At 40.4% G+C, this 22,461-nt stretch overlaps 1 protein-coding gene and 1 long non-coding RNA gene across 2 annotated transcripts; one reads left to right on the forward strand and one right to left on the reverse strand.

Moving 5' to 3' along the window:
- The first annotated feature begins 8,802 nt into the window (after window positions 1–8,802).
- Window positions 8,803–9,309, forward strand: LOC109189739. Its single transcript, XR_002055620.1, has 4 exons — window positions 8,803–8,819; window positions 8,910–8,988; window positions 9,087–9,219; window positions 9,296–9,309. It is a non-coding gene; the product is annotated as an uncharacterized LOC109189739 (long non-coding RNA).
- An 11,038-nt stretch (window positions 9,310–20,347) lies between these two features.
- On the reverse strand, window positions 20,348–22,220 carry LOC109189703 (protein SOMBRERO-like). Its single transcript, XM_019340316.1, has 3 exons — window positions 22,019–22,220; window positions 21,608–21,930; window positions 20,348–21,234 (listed from the first exon to the last, which is right to left on the reverse strand). The coding sequence occupies exons 1-3, from the start codon at window positions 22,209–22,211 to the stop codon at window positions 20,473–20,475; spliced, it is 1,278 nt and encodes a 425-aa protein (XP_019195861.1). The 5' UTR covers window positions 22,212–22,220; the 3' UTR covers window positions 20,348–20,472.
- Window positions 22,221–22,461: the final 241 nt, after the last annotated feature.

Consider the following 22,461-nt stretch of genomic DNA (forward strand, 5'->3'; position numbering starts at 1 on the left):
GGTATGTTTTTATGTTGATAATAATATGTAAATGGTAATTAGATCATTATCTTACGTAGCTACATTTAAAACTCATTATTAAAAATGGTAATGTAGGGCAATAGAACATCGCAACACACTTGACGCATTGAAAAGATGTTGAGACTACAACAATGCTGCAATCAATCTTGCAAATTCAGAAAATGAAGAAATTTCAAAAATAGCCACTGTTGCAGCATTCATTAGTCATGTATGTAAAATACTTATTCTGCATCCTTCAAATATATTATAACTAATATAAATTTACAATTCATTTCATTTTCAAGACTCAACCAATTTGGATTATAGGCAAAATCAGCATCAATCTTGACAACAAAAACACTTAGTATTCGACTACTTGCAAAGTCATTGTTGTTAGTATCAAGTAAACAAGTTATGGAACTAGAACAAGATGTACTACTCATGAACTTCTTGTAAGGGTCAAATAGGGCTCTCGAACAACACACAATAATGCAATTAGACCACTGAACTCAAAAAAACTGCAATTGAACCTCTAAACTAACCTATTTCAAGCAGTTTGTCCAATTTACAGATTTTCCCCATCTCTAATAGGTCATCCAATTTAACATATTTTTTAAAATAATTTAAAAAAAATTAATTAAAATAAACTAAAAATAAATAAATAAAACATAATAATTCGTCTCCGCCGGAGACGAAGATCCATTCTTCGTCTCTGGCCGGAGACGAGGATCCCTTCTTCGTCTCCGGCCGGAGACGAAGGTCCCTTCGTCTCCATGGCCTGAGACGAAGATGCGTTCCTCGTCTCCGGCGAAGACGATGGTCCCTTCGTCGGACCTTCGTCTCCATAGCTGGAGACGAAGATATGTTCTTCGTCTCGGTGGAGACGATGTGCGTGTGTGTTTTTTTTTTTTTTAATTTTAGTTTATTTTAATTATTTTTTAAAAAATTATTTATAAAAATTATTTTAAATTGGTGACCTGTTAGAAAGGGGGGAAATCTTCAAACTGGACAAATTGTTTGAAATGGGTTTGATGTGGATAATTACCTGGAGTGTATAGTACTGTACATTGTATGTACAAGCCAGTATGAGAATCCTATGAAAATAAGATCAAAGAACTCTTTTATTCAATGTTGTTCTTGAGTGTTTAGAGAGGGTAGAGATGATTTTATGCTCTAGAGAGAAAGTGGAGGAGTAGAGGAGAAGGCCCCAAAAAACCCCCCACACAATAAGAACTAATCCCAATTATATAGGACTTGACCTGTCAACTTGGACCATGACCCTAACCGTTTGACCCCGACCCAAATCGGAGCACGAAGCGTACGGAGAGGCTGAACCCGGGGTATACTCCGGGGGATATTCCCTATCAAGTAGCCCCCCAGTCCGTGCCCTGACGATGAGTTAATGAGAAAGGGTTCGGGCTGGAAGAGTCGACTATACGGTCCGCGACATGCACTGGTTGGCTCGTTTAAAACCTTAGGCTAAGAAAAAACTCAGTGGGAAAATTTTTAGCTAAAGAAAAAAGAGCACAACCTTAAGCGCAGTCCGATAGAATATAAAGGGTCGTTTGAGTTTTGCTGATCGAGGGATCGAATTTGCAACGCGATTCAACTAGATATGACCGGGAGGTCGAATCTTTACCGATCTAGCGATCGGGAAACTAGCCATGACCGGATTGCTAGGTATGATCTGGTGGTCGGATTAATTGCGATCGGGAGATCTAACTTTACCAATCATGGGATTGGATTTAGGTATGACCAGGAGGTCGGATTAATGGCCATCGGGAGATCTAACTTTACCAAGCATGGGATTAAATTTAGGTATGACCAGGAGGTCGGATTACTTGCGATCGGGGCGATTTCCCCCTTTTTGCACTCGGTTTACAAACCGAGAGTCTCAAGCGGGGGGACACTAGGAGACCCGATGGTCTAACGATAACAAGACCCGGTAGGTCACTTTGATCCGGAAGCGCAAGGCGCTAGGAGACCTGAAGGTCTAACGATAGCAAAACTGGGTAGGTCGCTGTGTTTGGCAAGCACAAGGCGCTAGGAGACCCGAAGGTCTAATGATAACGAGACCGGGTAGGTCGCTTTGATCGGGAAGTGCAAGGCGTTAGGAGACGCCAAGGTCTAACGATCGGGAGACCAGGAAGGTCACTATGCTAGGAGACCAAAGCGACGACGAGGGCGGGAAGGTTACTTTGCCTGGGAAGCGCTTTAGTGGGCTCCGTAGGCCAAGGCCTATCAACAGCCCCCCACTCCCTATGTTGCGAGAATCGTCAACATGAGGGAGTAGATACAATAGCTTCCCGAGTTTGCCGTTTAACTTTGATTGCGATCGGGTAGTGACTCGATCGAGCTCAAGATGCCAATGTACCGGACCATACTTATAGCATCGATGGTCGATTTGCCTAACTTGTAGGACTTTGAGAATTTACGGAGTCTAGACCTACCAATCAAGAGATCGGACCTCAAACACGATAGAAGATTTGCAAGCTACCGATCAAGCGATCGGGTTTTTAGCGCGATCAAGTGATCAATCTTTACCAATCAAGAGATTGGTTTTACCTGGGGTTGGAAGCCCGACCTCGCGAGTTCAATTGCCTAACTCGTAGAGCTTAAGGCCGAGATGCAGTCTCGGGCTAGCCGGGCCGGTGGTGGCAATGCCGACCTAACCAGACTCAACTATCTAACTGGTGGTGGTAATGCCAACCCAACCGGTCATAGAGCGTCGGCGATGGCGATGCCAACCTAACCGGACTTAGAGCGCCGGTGGTGGCGATGCCGACCTAACCGGACTTAGAGCGCCGGTAGTGGCGATGCTGACCTAACCGAACTTAGAGTTCAAACGACACTGCGGTCGCTAGGTCGGACTTGTGCCCTTACGGGTCCAGAGACCAAAATTGCCTACTTAGTAGGGCTTGGACCGGCGACTACCTGGACTTAGGGACTATCCCTAGTCATACTCCCAACCATATTAGACCGGGACGGACCCGGGCTCTAATTACCTCCTACCGCCGACCATATGAGGTCGGCACAAGCCTATGAGCATATGGCCTACCAATCAGGGCGGGACGGACCCGATCGTATGCCTACCCTCGTAGGGCTTGTGGCCTACCGACCGTGCTAGGACGGACTCGGGCTTTTACCTACTTTAGTAGGGCTTCTTGGCCTACCGACCATGCTAGGACGGACCCGAGCTTATGCCTACCCTCGTAGGGCTTCTTGGTCTACCGACCGTGCCGGGACGGACCCGGGCTTATGCCTACCCTCGTAGGACTTCTTGGTCTACCGACCGAGCCCGGACGAACCCGAGCTTGTGCCTACCCTCGTAGGGCTTCTTGGCCTACCGACCATGCCGGGATGGACCCGGGCTTATGCCTACCCTCGTAGGGTTTCTTGGTCTACCGACCGTGCCGGGACAGACCCAGGCTTATGCCTACCCTCGTAGGGCGTTTTGGCCTATCGACCATGCCGAGACGGACCTGGGCTTATACCTACCCTCGTAGGACTTCTTGGTCTACCGACCATTCCCGGACGGACCTGGACTTATGCTGGTGATGGCAAGGTCGATCTAACCGGGGTTTAGGTGCCGGTGGTGGAAATACCGACCTAACCGGGCTTTAATCTATACAATCTACAACTCGGAATTAAATTACAAATAATTTATAAACTCTCCAAATCTAATAACAAAAAATGGCATGTCGTGCATCTCGCTCAGATTTTCAAATATGAGCTCTGACGCATCCGGGAAGATCATCTAAGTCTAGAAAACGGTCTGTTGCACTTTTCGCCCAGATTTTCAAATAGGAGCTCTTACGCGTCCGGGATGATCATGCGTGTTCAGTGCCAGTGAAAAACACTAAAATTAACTCGAACCGATGACCGGGAACTCTTCGCGAACCACGATTCGTTCTGACCTGTACGATCGCCGAAACATGGTTTGCTAACCCGGCAGGGGCGATCGGGGAGCTTGCTCATGAAAATAATTTTGCATGCCGGCTACAACAACTGAGTTTGGTAGGTTCCACACTGCATAATTTGAGTTGTCGACTCACAAACTAATGAGGGATTGAAGCCGAGCTTCATCTGGACGAATAAGATAAGACAACATTGTATTGTACAATTTCACCGATGATGTAATCACATTTGTGCATATTCTTACTGTTATTTTGAATCATCTCAGTAACTAAGTTCTTTAATTTTGCTTATTTAATACATGTTTTCCTTGCATTCTCATTAGGATATGGTTTTACACTTGCTTTGAACGTTTTACGGTGTTTGGTAGTGTTTTTTAACCATTACAGGTTAAGTGCAAAAGCAAGGGGAGATTTTCAAGCACGAATGGTCAAAAAAAGGAGGAAGTTGAGGCATCACAGCCTCGACGCGTCGAGCTCGTTGCTCGACGCGTCGAGAATTTCCAGTAACTAAAGACCGTGCCCAGATCAGAGGCTCAACGCGTCGAGAGCGCGTATTGCTGAAATATTTGGAAGTATGAAACTTTCCTAAAATAATTCCATTGGATTCCCACTATAAAAGGATCATCTTCCATCAATCCTAGAGTTCTTTTTCCCAGATTTTGGTTTTAGAAGGCAAGAAGGAGCAAAAACCAAGAGGACCAACTTCAAGATTTACAATTGGCTTTGGAGTAGAGAATTGGCTAGGAAGATTCGGGAGAATTCTTTCCCTCTTTCTCTTATTCCTATTGTTGTTTGTTTATCTTTCAAGATTGTATTGATTGCTATTATGGCCATGAGTGGCTAAAAACCCTTAGGGATTTTTGGGTGAATTTGTTTATGAACCTATGTGCCTAGTTCTTTAATTCTTTAATATATTTACGTTTGGTTTTATGATTTGTGTTGCAATCTTGTTTTAATATGTTGTTGGTAGTAATTAAAGGCCTAAATTACTTGCTACATAGCCATGTTCATGTCATAACGAGAGTTAGGCATAAATTAGGGCACACACGATTGCACTTGACTGTTGCACCTTGAGAAAGGGCAAATTGGTTGGGGAATTTATTCTAGATTGTTGCACATCGAGAGATGGTAGTAATTGGGAATTAATGAATGATGTTCTTCGTTCTTATTGAGTGTTTAAGCCACGAGAGTGGAAATTCACTAGGGATAGAGATTACGAGAGTAATTCAATTCCACATTGCATTCTCACACTAGTCTTAATTCCAAACTAAATATTACGACTTTGGTTGGCACTAGGTGATTAAACATTGTGATCCCAAGAATCCTGCTTTGCTCTATTGCTTACAACACCTTGTTAATTAGTTTATTCTGTCTTTTATTTTCTACAATTATCAAATTTTCAAGTTTCGTTCAGATTAGTTCCATATGAGTAACCAAGTAGCTAGTGCTTAGTACCCCACTTCCCTGTGGATCGATAACCCGAATACTCCGGGTATTATTTGTTTGCCCAAATTATCGCAATCAAATTGGTGCCGTTGCCGGGGAGGTGGCGTTAAGCAATTGTAACTCTATCTCTTTAAATGTAAATACCAATGCAACATATATGAACACAAAAGTGAATAGTAAAGATAAACAATCACATTGAGTAAGAATATCACTGTTGAGTTTCATTTGAAACCATCTCCATAACTATCAAATTCATCTTTCTCATTTTAAGACTCCAACTTTCTCTCTTGTTAGTTTGCCCTGAATTCTCTACATTTGCTCCGTTTAAAAGGTCACTTTGGTGTAATTATCAAAGGTTCTGCTTCATTGCTCTATCTACTTCTTTACATGTTCTCATCCACATCCGTGAATATCTAATTGAGCCCCCAAAACAAAGCCAAGGCTCTTATTATAACAAAAAATTGCAACATATTAACCATTAAGAATCTGCAGAAATTTACCATTTATAGAAAGCACCTATTACCACATTATTGGATTTCAGGATTGCAATGAATACTTGGCAATGATAAAGATAACAAAATTATGGTGCATGTCAGAATGTCTCTCTTTATCATTAAAAGTCACTTACGTGAAATGTTCGGATAAAGCTTCAGGTGTCCTCTTTTTTTAGACAGGAAGAATTTAAAAAATCAACAACTATCATTTTTTAAAAACTACAAATCCTTATAGAATTCAAACCCACAAATCCTTATAGAATTCAAACTCACAAATCCTTATAGAATTGAAATTCACAAATCCTGAGAAGTCACAGAATGGGACTAATTACCTTTTTCTCTTTTTCTAAAATCTCTCTGATTGGATGATATGCAGCTGCCACACATATATTTTGCAATAAAAAAGACATACAATATTAGAATCCAAAAGAACAAAGAATTCACAGTACAAACAGAAAATAATAAATACGACATTACCTTAAAGAAGAAAGAATTCACAGTACGGGAAGAATTTTAAAAACCAACCACTCTCATTTTTAAAAAAACTACAAATCCTTAGGATTCTAACCCACAAATCCTTATAGAATTTTAACACACAAATCCTTATAGAAAAATCTAATTCACAAATCCTTATACAATTCTAACTACACCAGTATATTAAGCCATTGCCCACTGGTTAGAGGTACAAAGCTAAATTATTATGAAGCACAACATCAAAGTCGGAGACACCTAAATTATTCTACAGCACGGAAATTTCTGCAGGTATGTTTCTATAATGTTATGTCCAACCTCCATTAACCTACCTAAAGCCTTCCGCTCTCTGTTTAGCCTCCCCGCCACATCGCACTGGCGATCAACCAGTCCCATATGTGCTTCCACTGACCACCCACCATTCTTCACCGCCTCAACATTATTCTCCACCTCGCCTTCAAGAAAAAGAGAAACTGGAGATTAAACCGTCTCTGTTGCGTCCTTTTTTCTTTCTTTCTTCTTTTAGTATATTTTATATATTAAATCCTAATCTTTATTAATTTATATTTATTTATTTATTTATTTTGCAAACAATACCAAACTCTAAAAATCAAATATTTATAAATTCCTACCTAATCTATGAATTCCTATTACTCTTTACTCTTGTGGCAGGAGGATATTAAACATGACAACTGGATACAAGTTAATTGATATTGATACGCAAACAGTGAAATGGAATTATAAAGTTCGTGTTATTAAGAAAAATGAACCAAAATTTGCTATTGCAACAAAGGGGGAAAAGTACATGTTCATTGTCCTTGAAGATGAAAGTGTAAGTAATTCATAAAACATAATCTCTCTTATTATTATTATTATTTTTATTATTATTATTATTATTATTATTATTATTATTATTATTATTATTATTATTATTATTATTATTATTATTATTATTAGAGTAAAAGACATTTTTAGTCCTAAATTTATAGTGGCTTGGACAATTTTAGTCCTTTATAAAAAAATTTGCCATTTTATGGACAGAGTTATTGTGGCGAGGACATTTTTGGTCCTCCGTCTATATTTCTGTTAGATAACCGTCTGAGAGAGGTGTGATTACGTCAATTTAGGCTATCTCCTTCTATCTATTATATCTATGTGTGTTTTGTTTTCTTCTCGGTCATAATTCGAAGGAGTCGGAGAGTCCAAGTTGCAGTTGTACGAAGAAATTGCCGGAAAATCGAAGCCGCCAAACAGGTTACTAATCAAATAGATAGAAGGAGAATCGAAGCCGCCAAACACACATTGATATAATAGATAGAAGGAGATAGCCTAAATTGACGTAATTACCCCTCTCTCATACGGTTATCTAACAGAAATATAGACGGAGGACCAAAAATGTCCTCGAAATATAGACGGAGGACCAAAAATGTCCTCGCCACAATAACTCTGTCCATAAAATGGCAAATTTTTTTATAAAGGACTAAAATTGTCCAAGCCACTATAAGTCTAGGACCAAAAATGTCTTTTACTCTTATTATTATTATTATTATTATTATTATTATTATTATTATTATTATTATTATTATTATTATTATTATTATTATTATTATTATTGTTATTATTGTTATTAATATATTATTATTCTTATTATTATTATTTCATTTATCAAATGCATAATCATAAATGATACATTTAAATGTAGGGAACTCGAGTTCAAGCAACAGTGTTTGAATATGACATTCCAATGTATGATATGGTTCTACAACCAAACTCATGGTACAATATTTCAAATGCCGGTGTCAGACCCGCGCGATCTGATTTCAAAGTTGTAGATCAGAGATACAGCTACACTTGGATTCTAAATGCTAGGACCAGAATACTAGCAATTGACAATGTTGACACCACACTGGCTCCAATTGAACAAGTTTATACACCATTCGAAGATTTTTATCAATGCATGAAAACTTGTAGAGAAATGTGTAATTTTATTTTGTACTATATCATTATAACAATATCTATTCTAACCATATATATTCTAAATTATATATCTTCATCCTCTATTGAGAACAATTGTAGCAATTGTCATTGACAAGCTACCAAAAGAATTTGTCTCAACAGCTAATGGAAATCAAAAAATCAATGACTTAATTCTTGTGGATGAAAAGTAAGCCCCCCACTCCATTTATACTCTTAAATTATATATATATATATATATATATATATATATATATATATATATATATATATATATATATATATATATATATCTATCTACTATACTTAAGAGATATAGTTCCATAAGTTATATTGCCTTTAAAATGCCCAATGTTAAAATAAATAAAAATAAAAATAAAAAACAGGTTGAAGCCAATCATAATAACTACTTGGGGAGGATTTGTTGACAAAGAGGGTATTCAAATCACTCAAGAAATTGAAGCGGGAAACTACCCTGTAATATCTTTGGATTACGTCACAGTGGTTCACTTTAAAGGTAAATCATATTTCATTATTAATATGATTTAAAATGTATAAATTTTTTAAATACCTAATCTTATATTATCTCATTCCTTGAATAAACTAGGCATTTCTCTATCCACAAGAACTCATTCAACAATACTGGTTGAACCAAAGGTACCTAGAGCAGAACACCTAAAAGAATGGTATACTTCTATACTTGTAATAATTTATGTACATGTGAAATATATCATTAGCTTGCGTAGCTATATTGAAAAACGCATTATTAAAAATGTCTATGTAGGGCGAAAGAACATCGTGACACACTTGACGCATTGAAAAGATGTCGAGACTACAACAATGCTGCAATCAAACTTGCAAATCCAGAAAAAGAAGAAATTAAAAAAATAGCGACCGTTCCACCATTCATTAATCCTGTAAGTAAAATACTTATTGAGCATTCTTTAAATATATTTAAACTAATATAAGTTAACAATCACTTTCATTTTATAGTCTCAACCTGCTTGGGATTAAGGGAAAAATCAGCATTAACCTGGACAACAACAACAACACTTGGTATATAGGATGTAGTCATTGTTTAAAAAAGGTTTATGCACAAAGTGACTAGCAATTTAACTGTATGCACTGTGGTGAAAAGAGAGCGGTGGGTACTCCAAGGTTAGTATCAATTCAACAAACCAATTTAACAAAAAATACACACACACACACACACACACACACACACAAAGATTAAGTACTACACTCATTCATACCAATTCCAAAAATATGAACTATATAAAATGCACAGGTGCAAAATGGATGTGGAAATTGTTGATGAAACTGGGCACACTGCGGCTGTAACACCCCAGATTTTCAAGATATTTAAAACTTATAAAATAAAGGTGAAATCTCATTAAATCCCAAAACATAATTCAAAAGTGCGGGGTGCTATGCCACACCTGAGCTAGAGAACTCAGGTGCACAGGCTAACTAACTAATATCCTCAAATGGTATCAATACTAAATGATGGCACGCAGGCCGAAAGGGAAAAACTATCTAAGCTACGCCCAAGCTTCTAGCGCGCTCCAGTGATCTACTTGTCTGTGCCTGAAAGCCAAATATATCTGTTCAGCGAGAGATGCTGGTAACCCACTCCAACGTGTTGAAATACAATATAAATAGATATATGTATAGATATACGAAAACCATTTTTGAACATGAAGATATATCCTACGAACTCTAGCTTTTTAAAACAGGGATAGACTCAACAGATAGAGCTAAGCACAGACAGCAGTTATACCTGGCATATACAGTTCACAACAGGCAAGACAGATAAGATAAGCACAATAAATAATCATAACCCAACATGTACAATCGCCGGTACAAATCCCATAGTCTTATCCCCAATTTACTCATAACAACAACTCATCCATACTTCATCACATAGCACACTTTGTTGGCGCCGCAGGACCAATCGCATGCCCATACATGAGGGTCAGCGCATATAGCTCTGACACGGCCCCGCAGCACCCTGCCCCGTCTCACAGCACGGAGGGGTCGATCGCAACCGACCGATGAGCCGCAGCTCTATATGATATTTATATACCTGACCGGTCTTTACCAGCCTGGTTAACAGTTGGGATGGTTCTCAACCCATTCAACTGCCCGTATAGTGGACCTTTGTCCTATATAATATTTATATACCTGACCGGTCTCTACCAGCCTGGTTAACAGTTGGGATGGTTCTCAACCCATTCAACTGCCCGTATAGTGGACCTTAGTCCTATATAATATTTATATACCTGACCGGTCTCTACCAGCCTGGTTAACAGCTGGTATGGTTCTCAGCCCACCCGACTGCCCGTATAGCCCGATTGACCTCAACCAAATCGGGGTAACATGCACACGTAACACATAGCAAGCACATGCAACCCACATTAACACATTGGGAAGGGGGAGAAAACGTATAACAAAACCTATGCGTGATCCTTCAGATACTAGGAATATTCCTAAGGGGTTCATACTTCTTTCACCTAGGTCAACGGGATACCAATTCAACTAGCATGCAATATATAAGACTCATACGACCTACGAACGGTACCCGAAAATCAAACTAGACTTAGGCACGATAGACGGAGTCCGTTGGGACACCACGGGGGTCGGGGGAACATTAAACGGGGAAAGCCGGGATCCCGATGTGGGGTACAAACCAGCGGGTAGCCGGTGGGTGGGGGTCACCCGTCCGCGGCACTATTCTGGGCTGCGGGTGCCGGGCGGGCAGCTGCCCGCCCGCCGGCTGCCCGCTGCCGGCGTTGCCCAACTTGGCCGCGGGTAGGTGGCGGGTCCCATACCCCCACCTACCCCCCACTGACTCTTTTTCATCAAAAACGCACCGGGAACCTTTGTGGAACCCGAAACCATGCTTAGACACTTTCAAGCGCAATTGATAACACACGTAGACAATTAACGGATCAAAATCAGGAAACGAACGGCACATAACCTATCATGCTTTTCTAAACATAATAAACACCCGATCATGCGAATTCCCACCCAATATACCAAAAATAATTCCATACGATACAACCTAGGGTTCTAATCATTTTTAAATCAACAAGGACACAATTCATCTTCTAATATCATGATTCGGTAAGAATATCACATAAACATCATGAACATCCTACAATCATCAAGAACATCATATAATCATCAAGAACGTTATATAATCATCAAGAACACCATAATTGTCAAGAACCTTTCATCATCAAGATCACCCATGGGATCATCCCACCAATCATCAATAATAATATCACGAATCATCAATACACAATAATATGGGAAAATCCTAAGAGGGGAATCATAGCTATGAAAATAGGTTTTGTTGAGATATGGGTTACCTCTTAGCCTTAATTAATTCCTTGGCTATGAAGGGTCTTTCTTTAAGCTTTCTTCTTTCTTGATTTCTCCTAAGGAGATTCTTGGAACTTCTTGTGTGGTGAGAGATTATTGTGGTGAAAGATCTAGGTGCCTTTTATATCCCTATTTATATATTTAAGACTCCTAATTAGGGCCTGAATGGTATGGGTTTACTAATTCTATTCCTTATAGGACTAAGGACTTTGTTTTAGGGATAAGGGTCCATGGTCCATAGTGGACCATATTAATTAATTAAAGAGAATCCTAATCATAATCTGAATAGTAAAAGGCCGACTTCCTTTATTCCTAATAGGCCTAAGACTCTCATTTAGGCAAGGGTCCACGGTTCATGGTGGACCTCATTAATTAATTAAAGGGAAACCTAACCGAATTAAATCATATTTAATTATTATTAACGGGATTAATTAAATAATTAATCCGGGATTGAAGGCCGTAACACGGGGTGTTACACTCTCCCCCCTTTACTAGAAGCTTCGTCCCCGAAGCTTAGAAATCATTGCGGGGGTAACGAGTCAAAGGTAGTACGGTGGTCCTATAGAGAAAGTATTCTGCGGGGAAACTGTATAATTGTATGTCTATGTGTGCTGGGTTTTTGGGAACGATTAGGTTTAAAGGGTTAAGAGAGTGGGTTTCAAACCTAAGGACAAAGTGAATTTTGGAATTAGGATCAAAGTTTTCAAGGTTGCAACTTAGGGTGTGAGGTTGCCACCTTGTATGGAATCGTTAAAATAGGGAATCAAGAATGTGGTTTAAAGGGTAGAAAGGGTTTTGAAATATGGAGGGGGCCGATTTCCCGAGGGAGGGAAAGGAATTCGGCTAGGATGCGTTAAGGGTTCTCGATTTTAAGTGACTATTCTGGTTTTATGCTTTGATCCCGACGTATTGACGAACTGATGATCCTTCTTCCTTGGTGTTGGCAATTGCTTGACTTTAAGATCCTTGTTAGACCTTGCTTCCCACGCTAAAGTTTCATCCTTCTCTCCTATCTTGAGGGAATCTCCCGTGATGATTTAGCACTTACTTCGTTAATGCGTCCAAGGTCTTGACCAAGTTTGGTCAACCAAGCCGATCTCTTAGGGCGCACTTCCCAAATTCTTCCCAAAGTCTCTTGGGAGTCGATAAGCTTTGGGTTGACTTTTTCTTATTGAATTTCATCTCTTCTTTAGTGAGTGAAATTCTTAGTAAGACTTCATGTCTTCTCCGAGGTTCGGCTTGTTGTGCCCTTTTGTGTTACTTTTAATGATGAAGGTGTCCTTGCATGCTCTTTTTCTTCTTGAAGCGCAGTTGGTTACCTAATCTCATTGTGGAATGACTCGGTGAGTTTATGAGTCATCTCATTTCCTTGTGGGTCCTTAATGACCCTTGAGATCTTGGCACAAATGTGCTCTTTACTTTTTGCCTAGCACCACGGGCTACGTCGTTCTTGATTCCATACAACTTGTAAGGAGTCCTCTGATTTGCTTGAACGATATCCATGGTTTGGAGGAGTCCCGATCCATCCTTAGCATTTTGACTTTTAAGGCCTTTGTGAGTCCTTAGCACGAGTTCCCAACTCGTCTCCTTGGTCTGCACAATCCTTTATGCCAATCATCCCTAGTCGGTTGCATCGTAGAATCCAACTTCAACTTCACGTGTAATGCAATTTGTTGTGCTTTTCCGATGGTGTCTTGCGTGTCAAGGTCTTTTACCGATGACACCATGTTTGGGCGACTCATGGTTCCTTACCCAAGACTCGCGTTCAGCAATCGAGGCACACAAGTGCGCCACGAATCAATAAAACGAGGGGTTAAGAAATCAGCACATTGTACCAGTGGGCGCGAGGTGGGCGGTCGTCCGCCTGCCAAGCTCCTGTCAGGGACCCGTCAAGGTCCCGTCCAGGACCCGTTAGGGTCCCATCAAGGTCCCGTTGGGGACCCGCGGGAAGGTTACTAGGAAGAGTGAATTTCTTCGGGAAAAATCCCAAGAATGCACCGATTCAAGTCCCGACAAGCCCCATGCCCATGTGCACAATAAAAAGGTACTTGAATACATAGGATGACCCATCGTATAGTTTTATTGATCCTTATGTACGAGTTATAGATGAGTCAAGACTCTCGCATGTTCTTTCCGTTCAGTAGGTCGGGTCCGGTTTCCAATTAGCAACCTCGTCACCTTCACCGGGAAGTTGGTTATAAGCCAACTTTGTCTTTTCCTTGCTTGATTGATGACAAGCCTTCTTGGTTTTTCTTGGAGTTCGGCTTGTCGCTCGTTCTTTGTTCAATCCTTTGGTGACCAAGTGCTTGGTGATGCGTTTCTCTTCCTTGGAATGCATTTGATTGACTGCCCTTTGACGTCGCATGGTGTTTTGGTGATTTTGTGTGTTACATGTACTTCTTACGGTGCCTTAAAACCATCAAGGTCCTTGTTCCAAGGTAAGGCCCTTATTGCCGGGAGGCTCTAGTTGTATGATACTTTCTATGCGTCTGTGTAAATCTTGCATTGCACTCCGTATAGGTAATGCCTCCAAATTTTCAGTGCGAATACGATGACGGCTAGCTCGAGGTTGTGGGTGGGGTATTTTCTTCGTGGGTTTTGAGTTGCCTAGATGCGTATGCTATTACCTTGCCTTTTTGCATTAGCACGCACCCCAACCCCTTTTTGGACGCGTCACTGAAGACCTCGAACCCTTCCACCCCGGAGGGGATGGCTAGTACGGGTGTCGTGGTTAACTTATCCTTCAATTCCTAAAAGGCTGTGACGCAGTTGTCGTCCCATCGGAAAGAGGTCTCCTTTTTAATGAGAGGTTGGGCTATCTTGGTAAAGTCGGGTACAAACCTCCTGTAGTAGCCAGCCAAGCCCAGGAAGCTTCGGACCTCTGAAAGTGAGTTCGGTGTGGACCATTCCTTAACGACCTGGGCTTTGGTGGGGTCCACCTTAATTCCTTCTTTGGTTATTACGTGGCCCAGGAAGGTCACGCTGTCTTTCCAGAATTCGCATTTGGAGAACTTAGCGTATAGCTGGTGCTCTCTTAGAGTTTGTAAGGTTATGCGGAGGTGCCTTTCATGTCCTTCCTTGTTTCGGGAGTAGCCTAGGATGTCGTCAATGAATACAATGACGAAGTCATCCAGGTGGGGTTGGAATACTCGGTTCATGAGGTCCATGAGTATGGCGGGTGCGGGGTGGAGTCGTCCTTGTAGCCGTGCCCCTAGGTACTCTTAGTTGAACCCCCGGTTGTTGCCCATAAGTTCTTTGTGGACCTATCAAAGATCAACCTCGTGTCTTGAAGTAGAACGAGGCTATCTCTACGTGGCGTTCCTCTGGGCATTCTCCTAACCCGAGGATTTTGTTGAAGGTTCGGATTCATTCTTCGAGGAGTGTGGGATCTTTGACTGTCTTCTTAATGGCGCCATGCTACTGGTTTTCAGGGTCAATATTTATTGTAATGATGAGTCAGTGTGCTGCACCCTTACCTTGGTGTGGTAAGCGTAGGGGGAGTTCTTTTAGAGAGCGATAAAGTGATGGGAGGTTATGTGTAGGTTTCACAATCTCACCGCGCGTCCTAAGATTCCTGAATCCTATGTTCCTTAATACCTAGACTTCAAGCCTAATGTCCTAAAGTCCGGTCTTAAGAGTCTTATCCTAGGGTCAAACTTAGGCTCTGATACCAACTGTAACACCCCATATTTTCAAGATATTTAAAACTTATAAAATAAAGGTGAAATCTCATTAAATCCCAAAACATAATTCAAAAGTGCGGGGTGCTATGCCACACCTGAGCTAGAGAACTCAGGTGCACAGGCTAACTAACTAATATCCTCAAATGGTATCAATACTAAATGATGGCACGCAGGCCGAAAGGGAAAAACTATCTAAGCTACGCCCAAGCTTCTAGCGCGCTCCAGTGATCTACTTGTCTGTGCCTGAAAGCCAAATATATCTGTTCAGCGAGAGATGCTGGTAACCCACTCCAACGTGTTGAAATACAATATAAATAGATATATGTATAGATATACGAAAACCATTTTTGAACATGAAGATATATCCTACGAACTCTAGCTTTTTAAAACAGGGATAGACTCAACAGATAGAGCTAAGCACAGACAGCAGTTATACCTGGCATATACAGTTCACAACAGGCAAGACAGATAAGATAAGCACAATAAATAATCATAACCCAACATGTACAATCCCCAGTACAAATCCCATAGTCTTATCCCCAATTTACTCATAACAACAACTCATCCAAACTTCATCACATAGCACACTTTGTTGGCGCCACATGACCAATTGCATGCCCATACATGAGGGTCAGCGCATATAGCTCTGACACGGCCCCGCAGCACCCTGCCCCGTCTCACAGCACAGAGGGGTCGATCGCAACCGACCGATGAGCCGCAGCTCTATATGATATTTATATACCTGACCGGTCTTTACCAGCCTGGTTAACAGTTGGGATGGTTCTCAACCCATTCAACTGCCCGTATAGTGGACCTTTGTCCTATATAATATTTATATACCTGACTGGTCTCTACCAGCCTGGTTAACAGTTGGGATGGTTCTCAACCCATTCAACTGCCCGTATAGTGGACCTTAGTCCTATATAATATTTATATACCTGACCGATCTCTACCAGCCTGGTTAACAGCCGGTATGGTTCTCAGCCCACCCGACTGCCCGTATAGCCCGATTGATCTCAACCAAATCGGGGTAACATGCACACGTAACACATAGCAAGCACATGAAACCCACATTAACACATTGGGAATGGGGAGAAAACGTATAACAAAACCTATGCGTGATCCTTCACATACTAGGAATATTCCTAAGGGGTTCATACTTCTTTCACCTAGGTCAACGGGATACCAATTCAACTAGCATGCAATATATAAGACTCATACGACCTACGAACGGTACCCGAAAATCAAACTAGACATAGGCACGATAGACGGAGTCCGTTGGGACACCACGGGGGTCGGGGGAACATTAAACGGGGAAGCCGGGATCCCGATGTGGGGTACAAAAACCAGCGGGTAGCCGGTGGGTAGGGGTCACCCGCCGGAGGCACTATTCCGGGCAGCGGGTGCCCTGCGGGCAGCTGCCCGCTGCCGGCGTTGCCCAACTTGGCCGCGGGTAGGTGGCGGGTCCCCTACCCCCCACTGACTCTTTTTCGTCAAAAACGCCCCGGGAACCTTTGTGGAACCCGAAACCATGCTTAGACACTTTCAAGCGCAATTGATAACACACGTAGACAATTAACGGATCAAAATCAGGAAACGAACGGCATATAACCTATCATGCTTTTCTAAACATAATAAACACCCGATCATGCGAATTCCCACCCAATATACCAAGAATAATTCCATACGATACAACCTAGGGTTCTAATCATTTTTAAATCAACAAGGACACAATTCATCTTCTAATATCAAGATTCGGTAAGAATATTACATAAACATCATGAACATCCTACAATCATCAAGAACATCATATAATCATCAAGAACGTTATATAATCATCAAGAACACCATAATTGTCAAGAACCTTTCATCATCAAGATCACCCATGGGATCATCCCACCAATCATCAATAATAATATCACGAATCATCAATACACAATAATATGGGAAAATCCTAAGAGGGGAATCATAGCTATGAAAATATGTTTTGTTGAGACATGGGTTACCTCTTAGCCTTAATTAATTCCTTGGCTATGAAGGGTCTTTCTTTAAGCTTTCTTCTTTCTTGATTTCTCCTAAGGAGATTCTTGGAACTTCTTGTGTGGTGAGAGATTATTGTGGTGAAAGATCTAGGTGCCTTCTATATCCCTATTTATATATTGAAGACTCCTAATTAGGGCCTGAATGGTATGGGTTTACTAATTCTATTCCTTATAGGACTAAGGACTTTGTTTTAGGGATAAGGGTCCATGGTCCATAGTGGACCATATTAATTAATTAAAGAGAATCCTAATCATAATCTGGATAGTAAAAGGCCTACTTCCTTTATTCCTAATAGGCCTAAGACTCTCATTTAGGCAAGGGTCCACGTTTCATGGTGGACCTCATTAATTAATTAAAGGGAAACCTAACCGAATTAAATCATATTTAATTATTATTAACGGGATTAATTAAATAATTAATCCGGGATTGAAGGCCGTAACACGGGGTGTTACAGCGGCATCAGTATTCGGACTACTTGCCGAGTCATTGTTGTTACATTCAAGTAAACAAGTTATGAAACTAGAACAAGAGGTACTATTCATGAACCTTCTACAAATATATTAATATTTTGTTTAATTCTGTCACATGAGAATATATGGCACACATCTCACAACGAATGAAACATGTAGGGGGAAAAACTACCACTGCCAAATATCAACAAACGCCTTCAAGATCAAGAGTTCGTTGTACAACTACGATCCCAGGCATATACACAACAAGGCAGATCCAATTCTTCTTACACTATAATCTCATTGCATGATGCTTCCCACTATGATATCACAACTAAAACAATTGAACATGACGCATAACCAAACAAAAGAAGAGGATATGTACTGAAGATGAAGAGAATGACAATGTTCCCCTCAAGAGAATTAAGAAGGCTTAGAGAAATTTAAACCAAATGTAGATTTTATTTACACTATTATTTTTACACTAGCATTATTTCGACTATTATTTTTAGACTACGTATTTAGAAAATTAACATCGATTATTTTAGTGACAATTATAATCAATCATAATTGCATTATCTTACATTCGTAAACTTAGAATTATCTATTTAAATAAGCAAATTCACCATTTGATTATCTATACATGACCAACTCTAATATAATCTTGCATTGATATACTTTAACGTACTTATTTTTTTAAAAAAAAATATTGGCATTATCTCAATCGCGCAATGCGCGTGAAAAATTAGTATATATATATATATATATATATATATATATATATATATATATATATATATATATATATATATATATATATATATATATATATATATATGCGTTCACATGAGGACAGTAATATATAGAGGACTGTGCGGATAGATAATGGCCACACGACAAATTAGTATCATGCACACAATTTAATACACAATGGCACACAAAAATACATATAAACTTCAGGTAAAAAATTGGGTTAGATCTGAGCTATTGATCTAGATTTGATCATAATGGCTCAAATCAATGAATTAAAAAAAAAAATGCGCATGTCCTCCATTAATGCTCTCATTTGAGCACTTGGGATGACAGACAACCTAAAGGAATTCATGAAATTAATAAAAAAATCATTTTATTTTATTTTTTCTTAAGAAGAAAAAACAAAGCACCTTAAGAAAGAAAACAACGCATCCATCTTAAGAAGGAAAACAAAGCACCTTAAAAAGGAAAATAATACACCTTAAGGAGGAAACTCACGCACCTTAAGAAGGAAAACAAAGTACCTTAAGAAGGAAAACAAAGCACCTTAAAAGGAAAACAATGCACCTTAAGAAGGAAACTCATGCACCTTAAGAAGGAAAACAACGTACCTTAAGAAGGAAAACCACGCACCTTAAGAAGGAAAACAAAGCACCTTAAGAAGGAAAACCACGCACCTTAAGAAGGAAAACAAAGCACCTTAAGAAGGAAAACCACGCACCTTAAGAAGGAAAATCACGCACCTTAAGAAGGAAAACCACGCACCTAAAGCTTTAGGCTGACGCACCTTAAGTTTCAATAACTGACGCACCTTAAACACACAAAACACGCACCTTAAGAAGGAAAATCACGCACCTAAAGCTTTAGACTAACACTTAAGTTTCTAACAACTGACGCACCTTAAGCACACAAAACATGCACCTTAAGAAGGAAAACCATGCACCTAAAGCTTTAGACTAACACTTAAGTTTCTAACAACTGACGCACCTTAAGCACACATCACAAAACCACGCACCTTAAGCACAAAAATCACGTACCTAAAGCTTTAGGCCGACGGACCTTAAATTTCAACAACTGACGCTCCTTAAGCACACAAACCACACACCTTTAGAAGAAAAATCACGCACCTTAAGAAAGAAAATCACGCACCTAAAGCTTTAGATTGACGCACTTAAGTTTTCAACAACTGGCGCACCTTAAGCACACAACACAAAAATCACGTACCTTAAGAAGGAAAGCCAAACGCCTTAAATTTTTTTTAATCCTGGACGTTGATATTGACAAGATCAATGACTCTTATCTCACCCCACAACTGCACCTGACACATACAACCGCACGGGAACCCAATTATATATGTGTGTGTGTGTGTGTGTGTGTGTGTGTGTGTGTGTGTGTGTGAGATCCCATGAGAACCCTCATGAGTGCATGAGAACCAATAGATGAGATTAATTGGAGGTTTAAAAACGCATGTGTGCATATTAGACATTATGTATGATGTGTGCATATTAAGTATGTCTCTACGTTGCACACAATACATTCTTAATATGCACACGCACATTTTTAATCCTCCATAGATCTATTTCGTTGATGGATGATGAGATTGACTTTCCCATATGGGAGATCATGGGTTCGATCCCTAATAGGGGCAGTATTGACTTTTTGTGCTTCAGTGAGAAAGTAGTTATATGAACAAATACTATATTGTAATAGAGAGTTAGTAGTACTCAACAAATAATAATAATAATAATTTGATTCATTTAGCGAAATCATGATGAAATAATGATATGATGTAGGAATGGAAAATTAAAGTTGGTAGCTAATTTAATTAACTAGTATAGGTGGGTGTGTAACGTAACTATGGATCAAAGCTGGCGGCGGCGTTGTGTTGGAATGGAAAGCATTGTTGAGTGGAAGTAGAAGTAGAAGAAAGGTGGTGGTGGATGTTGATCATATTGTCAGCCGCCGCCGCTTGGGACAAGAGCAGCTGGTTGCAGTATGTGGTTTGATCCCCAAGGCCAGTGAGCGCAATATCATCATTGCTTCGATGGTTTGATGCAAGAAGCTTGCCCAAGAATGCCCAATCGCCTGCGCCGCTGCCGCTGCCGCTGCCGCCACCGCCACCGGGGGTATTATTATTATTATTCAATTTGTTATGATGATGTTGTGAATATGCTAGTGGCCTGAGGAAGGTTTGAAGAACCCCATGAGGCGCAGTAGTCTCCATATTGGTGAAGGGCGGTGCAGGAGCTAGGAAGGGAGATGTATGATGATGAGACGTCGACTCCGAACTCAACAGTTGAGGGAGATGCATATAATTACAACCTATATTATCCCACACCTGCTGGTACCAAGCAAAACTATTATTATTATTATTATTATTATTATTAGCTGCCTCCTCCTCCTCCCCCGGTAGACGACTATGTTGTTGTTGTTGCTGAGACAGCTCACCAGATGAAGGACAACTGGCCTTCTTCTTCATGTTCATTTGAACAGCTGCTAAACATTCATCATCATCATCCTGCTGCTGCAGACTTGGACTCATAATTATTTCAGGCTGGAGACTACATCTGCTGTGGTTTTTCTTCCTGAATACCCTACACACCACCCACCCATCTTCCTGGATGGATAGTACGTAATAGATGGTTAGTTAATGTAATGAGTTGGTAGCAAGTTGTTAGGATTAAGCATTTACCACTATGCTAAAAATTATAGCTAGTAACAAATGTCTAACTTTATTTCTTTATAGACCATTACACATTTTTTGACAAGTTGGGTGCTGGACTTAGCCTTTACCCTTTAACCTAACAATAATCTCCCAGCCACCGAGTGCACGCTAGACTTAGCTTTTACCCTTTATTGGTCTCTGGGCAAAACAATCCCCCGGCCATAAGTGCTAGACTTGGCCTTTACCGGCCTCTATCCAAGTCAAGTGGATGGGAGTATGTAGCAAGCAAGTTAATTAGGTTTAGGTAAGTAATTAATTTACATACCTCGAGTAGTGAATGTGCATGAAGATTAGTATTATCAATAATAAGGCGATACTCGTGCATGATCCAGTCTGTCTTTTGGCCGTGAGGAGCCCGCCCTGTATAAAATACAAGAGTCTTCCTCATCCCAATCCTCCTACTACTACTCATGGATGATGATGATGATGATGAGGTATGGTGGTGGTATATGGGCTTGTCCCTTCCTGTAGCCTTCCAAAACCCGGCTGCTGTGGCTCTATTTGTTCGGCTTCCAGTTGGATACTTCTTATCCTTGTGGCTGAAAAAGTACCACTCGTTCTGAGGGCCTGTTCCAATTCTACATTTCTCTGCGCGCAATATATATGTAGATCGATTAAAGGGATCGAATTGAAGCTAGGGAATATATATTTAGAGATAGATAGAGATAGTATGTACCTTTGAGGTCCCAAGGCTCAAGTTTGTTGAGATCAACTTCCCTGATAACGTCCAAATCAATGGGTTCATAGCATACTTTCTTCCTCAAATAGTAATAAAGAAGCTCCTCGTCGGTAGGATGGAAGCGGAAACCGGGAGGTACACAAACTTGGCCCCCGCTCTCACTATTTCCTGCACCACCTTGCATCATCATCAGATCAGATCAGATAATACTCTGATCTTCTAGTGTAGTAGTAGTAGTAGTATATATGTTAGTTGATTTTGATTTGTACTACTATACGTCCGGCCTGCAGGCTGCTGCTAGTATAGATAGCTTGAATTCATACTATACTATACTATACGTCGTGATTCCTACGTAATTGCATTGTAGGTACGTAATTCCCACGTAATTCTTTTCCGGTTTCCAATGCTATATATGCAGCCTTAATTAAGGATCTGATCTG

Source organism: Ipomoea nil, unplaced genomic scaffold (assembly GCF_001879475.1).
Source record: "Ipomoea nil cultivar Tokyo-kokei standard unplaced genomic scaffold, Asagao_1.1 scaffold1562, whole genome shotgun sequence".
NCBI classification, from domain to species: Eukaryota; Viridiplantae; Streptophyta; class Magnoliopsida; order Solanales; family Convolvulaceae; genus Ipomoea; species Ipomoea nil.